The sequence below is a fragment of the Xenopus laevis genome, chromosome 2S, assembly GCF_017654675.1.
Source record: "Xenopus laevis strain J_2021 chromosome 2S, Xenopus_laevis_v10.1, whole genome shotgun sequence".
Classification (NCBI taxonomy): domain Eukaryota; kingdom Metazoa; phylum Chordata; class Amphibia; order Anura; family Pipidae; genus Xenopus; species Xenopus laevis.
The window spans coordinates 19,782,774-19,790,747 of record NC_054374.1 but is presented as its reverse complement, the minus strand read 5'-3'; the positions used below and the strand labels follow the sequence as shown (position 1 = coordinate 19,790,747).

General features: G+C 43.6%; 1 protein-coding gene across 1 annotated transcript; it reads right to left on the bottom strand.

The window, feature by feature from the left end:
• Window positions 1–252: 252 nt before the first annotated feature.
• On the bottom strand, window positions 253–1,540 carry olig1.S (oligodendrocyte transcription factor 1 S homeolog). The gene has a single exon (XM_018248707.2). It carries the CDS (start codon window positions 1,224–1,226, stop codon window positions 534–536), a length of 693 nt encoding a protein of 230 aa, XP_018104196.1. The 5' UTR covers window positions 1,227–1,540; the 3' UTR covers window positions 253–533.
• Window positions 1,541–7,974: the final 6,434 nt, after the last annotated feature.

Sequence of the window (7,974 nt, the reverse complement as noted above, 5' to 3'; positions counted from 1 at the left end):
AAAAGGATCCGCACACACTTCTTTCTTTTGCAGTGGGGGGTCACCCCTTCACTTTATTTGTTTAATCACCACACCATCAACGTTTCGGGGGGGAAACACCCTCCCTTCATCAGGATTGGATGAAGGGAGGGTGTTTCCCCCCCGAAACGTTGATGGTGTGGTGATTAAACAAATAAAGTGAAGGGGTGACCCCCCACTGCAAAAGAAAGAAGTGTGTGCGGATCCTTTTATCAACATTCACGTTGCTAGGGGTGTCACACAGCCAGTCCCCAAGCTGTTGCTAAACTGCTGCACTCAACAGGAATGTTTAGTACAAACCTATTAGATGGTTGTTCCAATATTCTAATGGCAATAGATTAGCTTCTGATTGGTTACTGGGAGTTACTGGTTACAACAGAACCACAATGCCATTTGTCCATACATAATTCTTCACCTTCTATGAATAGTCATAGCCTGAAGAGTGCCATCCCAAAGAGTCCAGTGTCTAGTTCTTGCTCTCACAGTCTTTCTAGTCTAGAACCCTCATACTGTATTTACTTGGAAAACTGTATAGCTTTGATGCTGAGGCTCCCTGAATTAAAGAGAGTGAACCTGCAGATGGTACAAGTGCAAACGCTGGCACTCCCGGGCAGACTGTATGCAGAGCACTGCTGTTCCTCCAAGGACAGTGAGTGGAACTTGTTGCTGCATTGAGGGTCTGGATTGTTGTTTGTCCCTGGGGCTAAGAGTATGGATCCAGGTGCTGCAAAAAGGGGCAACCCAGCTAGCAGCAACCTGGGCCCTGGGCCACACATGTCTCCAATGAGCCTTCTTAATTCTTGAAGGGAGCTGCCAAGGAGCAGTATGTAATTCCTGGCCAACAGTAATGTGGCAATCTTGGACAGCTTCCTCCCAGGTGAGCTCTGACAATGGGTTGCAGAGTAGGGCAAGATTACTTCTCTAAGAGCATCCATTGCCAGGTTTAGATCTTGCATCCTTTTCCTTTCCCTACTGTTAATCTTTTTTCTCAATTGGTGCTGTTCCTCCTTTAGGTCATTGGCATGCCCCCCACAGCCATTAATAGGCACAGAAGGCTCCTGATTGTCTTTGCCATCGCTGATGGTCAAGATAGAAGAAGGGTATCTGCAACTAGCAGGTCGGTCTTGGACAGCTTTGCCACAAAGAAGGTCACTCTGACAGTGCCTAATCATCTTCTCTCTATTCTGTATGAACCTGCAGATCTGCATAATATGGCTCCCAGAGTCCTGAGCGTCTTAAATCTCAGTCATACTTGTGTACAAGGAAGCAGTGAGGCAAACGGAAGGGAAAAGAAACAGGTTGTTGAGGGACTTGCAAGTGCAATGACCTGTAGCCGGCTTGCTTTTCTTGTCGCGGCTGTGCAACTGATAAACCAGTAGATGAGACTGCCCTCCCAGGCGATCCAGCCTCTGACAATATTTTCATTGGCTAATGTGTTTCTGCCTTAAAAAACATAATACAAAAGCCAAGTCATGTCTAAAGCTTCATTGTAGCAGCTAGTGTGTTTCCCAGGGAAGTCTGCTCTTACTCAGTATCCAACTGCACACAACGGATTCTTTTATAGCCACATGCAAATGCTCCCATGAATATAACACTGGGCTTATGTTAGGAGGCTGCTACCATTTAATAAGGATTCCCACACATTTTTCCTGGTCATATTTTCCCGCCTTAATGTTTTTGTTGCAGTACTTATTTCACTGTTCTACAAACAATGGCCTTGTTTTCCAAAGGTTATATCCAAATGCCCAGAAATGGTACAAAAACACCGGCTCAGCATGCCACAAAACTAGTTCACCATCCATTATGTCTGTGTGCAGTGAAGTTTAGCCAGTTGTCCACTATAGGTCTCTTCTGCTGGAGGAATCTTGTATCTACCTCCTGACTCAAAGCAGGTTCTATAGGTAAATTCATTGAGCACTCTATGTCCCACTGCATTGTGGCCAGACCTTTATTAACTGGGTAATCCAAATGTGTATGAGCAGTATGGCAAGACCCTCATGGGCTGTTCAGCCTTAGACTAGCAAAGAGGAATTCTAGGTTCACTTATATTTAAAAAGTAAGGTTTTGGAAAAGGTTCCAAAAGCAGTGGTCGCCAACCAGTGGCTCATGAGCTACATGTTGCTCACCAACCCCTTGGATGTTGCCATCAATGGCTTCAAAGTAGATGCTTAGTTTCTGGCTTGGAAGTAAGTTTTGGTTGCATAAAAAACATGTCTATTGCCAAACAGAGACTCATGTAGGCTGCAGGTCTTCATAGGGGCTATCAAGTCACCAATCACAACCCTTATTTTTAGGCCCGGATTTACAAACGGGGCGCCCTAGGCCGTCTCTGCTCATCTCCCCCCTCCCTGTAGGCATCCCCTTCCGTATTTGCCTCCGTATCCCCCTTCCCCTCTGCATCTACCTCCGCATCCCCCTCTCCCTCCACGTCCCCCTACCCTTCTGCTTCCCCCTCCGCTTCCCCCTCCGCAATCTACGTCTCTCTCCCCTTCCCCTCCGCATCCGTTTCTCCCTCCTCGTCACCTTGTGCATGTGCATGTGCGTATATGCATATATCTTGAATATGCGGGCCGGGCCATTGTGGCTAGGGTTGCCACTTTTTCTGAAAAATGTTACCAGTCAGTGGGGGGCAAAAGTAGATGGCACTACATGCCGTGATGCAAAAGGGGTGGAGCTACATCATGCGATGACCAGAAAAAAAGGTAAGTTCTGAGCGAATTGGGGGCGGGCCAAAGGCACCCAATAAGTGCCCTGAGTGGGTGCGAAACGCGTATGGGGATGGAGATGCAAATATAAATTTTTTAAACTTTTTACAAATAAAAATATTTTTTTAAACGATTTTCTCTGGTCCTGTGGATCAGTCTGAGTGCCGGTCAGCCCTGTTTCTTCTACATATCCATTACAAATTCCCGCCAACTACATTGCCGGTAACTTTGTTATAACGGCCCCGGCCTTGGCAGGTGTTTTACTGACTAGGCCGGTAAAATACTGGCCGGGTGGCAACCCTAATTGTGTCCTTGCCACAAATCCGGGCCTGCTTATTTTGTACCACCCAGGAAAATTTTTCATGCTCGCAGTTTTTTTTGGAACACACTGAGAGTGTGTATTTATTTCAATATGATCTTTGGGGCCATGGGTGTCCGCAGAAGGGGGCAAGAGGGGGCAGTTGCCCCACCCTGACTTCTCCAGTTATTTCCAAGAAATTTTAAATGTTATTCCCAACAACACAAAACATTTTTTATACTTCCCACCCAATAGAAAATCTTCTGCATTGTCATGAATAGGTTAATCTTCAGTGGGATGCTGCCCTATGTGACATTGGCTTACTTGCCCCAACCCCCTGAAACATTTTCTGCGGACACCCATGTTTGAGGGGCCCTATTTCAGGCAGATTTTGGTCTGATGATCCCTGTTTAAACTCTTACTCTCCTGTTTCTATTTCTTTTTTATAGTGGGAGCATGGAATGCACTGTTCTTACCCCATTTAATACATAGTTATTAGATTTTTTTTTCACTGGGTGGGTTACCCACACAATAGTTGCATATAAGAAGCTTGAAGGAGCTACACTGGCTAATCACAATAGATTAGCATTACTTTTATGGCAATGTTATTATCGCCACCTTCGGCAAGCAAAACAATTGGCTGGTGATAAAAGATGCACATTGTTGCCCTCCCTTTACAAACACAATAATTGTGACCCTAATGTCAGTCAGTGCTTCAATGATCCATTCATACGGTGGCCTGTTCTTCTCTGAAAGCAGCAATGACTGATTGTATCTTGTTAACTGCGGGATTGCCAGCCCTCATATACATACATTTGGTCAACTGCAAATGTGAGCTAAAGTCCTGCTTTTGTCTATTCCTCCTGCCGGTCTGATGACAGTTAAATAATGTCAGTGCCAGATGTTTAATTAGCCACTTTATTTAGGGGTAAACAAGAAATGAGAAAATCCATGGGAAAAAGGCTAGGTTTTGTATATAATGGGAATAATGTGAGGAAAGGGTCTACAGAGAAGGAACATATATTGTTCTTTTATTAATAAGTAAATGATGAATATAGCTCGCTGATACTATCCTGATAATGATAATGTCTATGGATAACTCCTCAGCCAAGGAAAGCAACACAGCAGCTATTCTCTGTGCTCTAAGTGGACTTGCTCTACAAGAAATACCCAGATAATAAGGGGGTTATTTATCAAAGTCCGAATTCATCTCAACATGTTCTGCCAAAAAATTTGATTACATCTGCATGGATTTTTTCCACTTTTATTATTAGATTTTCCTGAAAATGTGGTTTGGGAATTTCACTATTTTTTTTTTTATTTTCCTCCTGAAAACTCGTATGCTTTTTTTCCCTAAAACTCTGAAATCTTCGAGGTATTGCTTGAAACACAGCGCACATCAAAAAATCATTGGGACTTCTCCTGTTGACTTATATGCAGCCTCGACAGGTCTGAGAAAAAGAATAAATTACGAAAAATTTGGGATTTTTCAAAAGTTTGATTTTATAATAAGAAAATCACAATTTTTTTGGGATTTATTATACCCCGAGGATGGAAAAGTCATAATCAGAAAATCCGGCAAGTGTTTTTGTAGGCAGATTAATGAACATTTTAGATGTAAGAAGCCACACTCACCATTATGAGAGCATCATTGGGTGCACTGGGTTCCGGGGGACACATGTAAGTTAAATATAACGGTACTACTGCTTTTGGTCCAAAAAGTACCAGGGACTCAGAGGACTAAAGCATATAGTAAAAGACACTGTGCAGACTATTGAGAACTATGGTGGGGCAAGTGCCACTTAGGAGTCCAGTTAGTCTTAATACTCCATTGCCCTTTAATCCCCAGATACTTTCTCACAGTGTTGCAACCAAATGGAAACATAAAAGATTTCACATTGCACTGCATCTGATTGGGGTGTCCAGGGCACACCAAGGCTGCCACCCCAAGGGCCCATCAGCAATTAAGTTTGAGAAAGTCTTAGCAGCAAAGCTGCCTGTCCAGTGCCACACATAGTCCCAGTGTCCTTGTGGGCCAGTTTGAGCTTGCATGGGTCAAATAGACCTGGATTATTGTGCTTTCAGTCATTCAATGGACCCCTGGACTCTCAAGGTAACCATACACAGGCCAATATTGGCTGCTAACAGACTGGTCAGCTTAGTGGTCCATATATAGGTCGAAAAGGTTTAACATATCAACTTGACCTCACCAAAGGAAGGGATCTTACGGAGTATGGACAGCTTAAACCTAGTAGCTTCTGTGTCATTAAAATAGCAGGAAGATAGCATTCTCTATTCTTGCTATGTGGGCATTTCGATTGTATAGGTTAGGTGATGTATACTGCAATAAAGCTCCATTTTATGGAAGGCACCAGACTTACTGGCAGAATTAAACATGGTATTTACCCCTGTACTTTACAGAAGATAGATAGGGGGTCTTTTCCCTTTAATGGAATAAAATTCAAGTCATTCACAAGTTTCTTACAGTTGCCAAAGGATAATAAAACACACACCTATTAAATGCAGCCAATTTGCTTAGAAGACTGTGTCTAATTTGAAGCACAGTGCTCACTGTTGTGGTTCATTTAAAAGAGGGACAAGTTGGCAGCTTAATCCAAGGCCTTAGTCATTCTGAAAAGAAGTGAGTGACTTTGGCCACTGGATGTTTTGGTTCCAAACTCATAAAATTAATCCTTTCATGGGGACACATGGCCAAACCTGCTCAAAGACCTAAAGGAAGGGGAACAACAAAAGTGTCTCTGAAGTAATTTCCATGCACTGAATCTGGCCATCCGGTGGCACATTTCCCAAATGAATGGGCAGGAAAATGTGCCATAAAGGGAACGGAGAGGGTAAATGCCTTGGCATGGAGCAATGGCTGAGAGAAAGGGGTAAGGAGATGTTAGGAGTTCCTCCTACTGCCCTCCACTTTATTTCTCAGAGAGAGCGGGACAATGAACTGTGTAGAAAGTGTTAAGGTAATAAATGTGCCTCATTGAATTACTGCTGGCAAGGCTGTGGGACACCTGCTGAGGGAAAGAGGGAGCTTTGTGAGCCAGTGTGTGTGTGCGTTGGAGCCCGCATAGAAGGCCGCTCTGTTGAAGTCCAGCAGAACAGAGGTCTAAGTCTCAAGCAGATTTTCAACTGGTGTTTGGACCATGCGAGACTGATCAATTTTTAGCAGCTAAGAAATAAAAGGAAAAATGCAAATGTAATAAACATAGTAAAAGGTCCCAGCACAGAATGTTGCACAGAATAACTTAAAATGACAAAACCTCAGAATGCGTTATACATATGTGTCGCAAACTGCTAAAACATGGATTTAAAAATATAAACTAAAATATATAATTATATAACTCTATTTATATAATAATAACTGTTGTAGGCTTCAGCCTGAAGGCCAGTTAGGGGGAGATTTGGGGTGAGTGCTTAATTCTACCCTGGGTACCCCTGGAACTATAGCAGGGTGTCTGTTACCCCAATGTTTCTATATATCTGTAACCTTGTTATGAGCTAAGGGGGCCCAGACTGAAGGTCAGTTAGGGGGAGATTTGGGGTGAGTGCTTATCTGTACCCTGGGTACCCCTGGAACTATAGCAGGGTGACTGTTACCCCAATGTTTCTATATATCTAGAACCTTGTTATGAGCTAAGGGGGCCCAGTCTGAAGGCCAGTTAGGGGGAGATTTGGGGTGAGTGCTTATTTGTGCCCTGGGTACCCCTGGAACTATAGCAGGGTGACTGTTACCCCAATGTTTCTATACATCTGTAACCTTGTTATGAGCTAAGGGGGCCCAGCCTGAAGGCCAGTTAGGGGGAGATTTGGGGTGAGTGCTTATTTGTGCCCTGGGTACCCCTGGAACTATAGCAGGGTGACGGTTACCCCAATGTTTCTATATATCTGTAATCTTGTTATGAGCTAAGGGGGCCCAGCCTGAAGGACAGTTAGGGGGAGATTTGGGGTGAGTGCTTATTTGTGCCCTGGGTACCCCTGGAACTATAGCAGGGTGACGGTTACCCCAATGTTTCTATATATCTGTAATCTTGTTATGAGCTAAGGGGCCCAGCCTGAAGGTCAGTTAGAGGGAGATTTGGGGTGAGTGCTTATTTGTGCCCTGGGTACCCCTGGAACTATAGCAGGGTGACTGTTACCCCAATGTTCCTATTGCCCTAATAATCTTAAGAATGAGCTTCATAAGACTTTTTGTTAATCCTGTGTCTGTCTTTGTCAATTTGAGACATCTGAAATATGTGCAGATCCCTGTTAAATTTAATATGACATATGGGTCAAATCCTGAAGTAAAGTTTTAATCATAATAAAAAAGAAATATAATAATTAATATATGAATATATATGTATATACAGACACACACAAATATTTATTAAGCTCTTCACAATGAACATTGCACCCCTTCCCATAGAACGTGCTCTCACATTGTCCTTCCATTGAGAATCAGCAGCTTTGAGCATTGTTTAAGTTAAAGAAAAAATAATAGCTAGTTTGCACTTGAAAGGGCAGATTACAAATATTTAGCTAGATTATCAACGTCGCCATTGTCCTGCTGTCTGATCCCCCGTTCCTAGCAGTTGCAGGTGAAAGCCCTAACAAGGCCCATTAACAACACGTCCCCTAGAGCAGACGAGAAGTTTATGGGCCGCTAATAAACTGTGACCAATTGGTCAATGGCGGCCGATTGTGTTCAGTCTGTTTGAGGCCACAGGTCCTTGGGAGAGACTGCACTTGTTCAGCCTTTATTTCCATACAGCCAGAACAGTTAAGCATGTGGCAGACTCCATGGTTTGTAGCAGAGAAAAGACATATGTCCCTCACGCTAACATGCGGAATATGTAATGAGACTTCCATAATGATGTGTGATGCCCAGGGGCTGCAAAACACAAGCCATTGCTATTCTCCTACAGGCTACAACCCCCCCCCCCCTTCTTTATCTACAAA

Bases quoted from the DNA above. Each gene is read 5' to 3' on its own strand.
- olig1.S (XM_018248707.2), bottom strand. From the start codon at position 1,226: ATGCAGATCTGCAGGTTCATACAGAATAGAGAGAAGATGATTAGGCAC.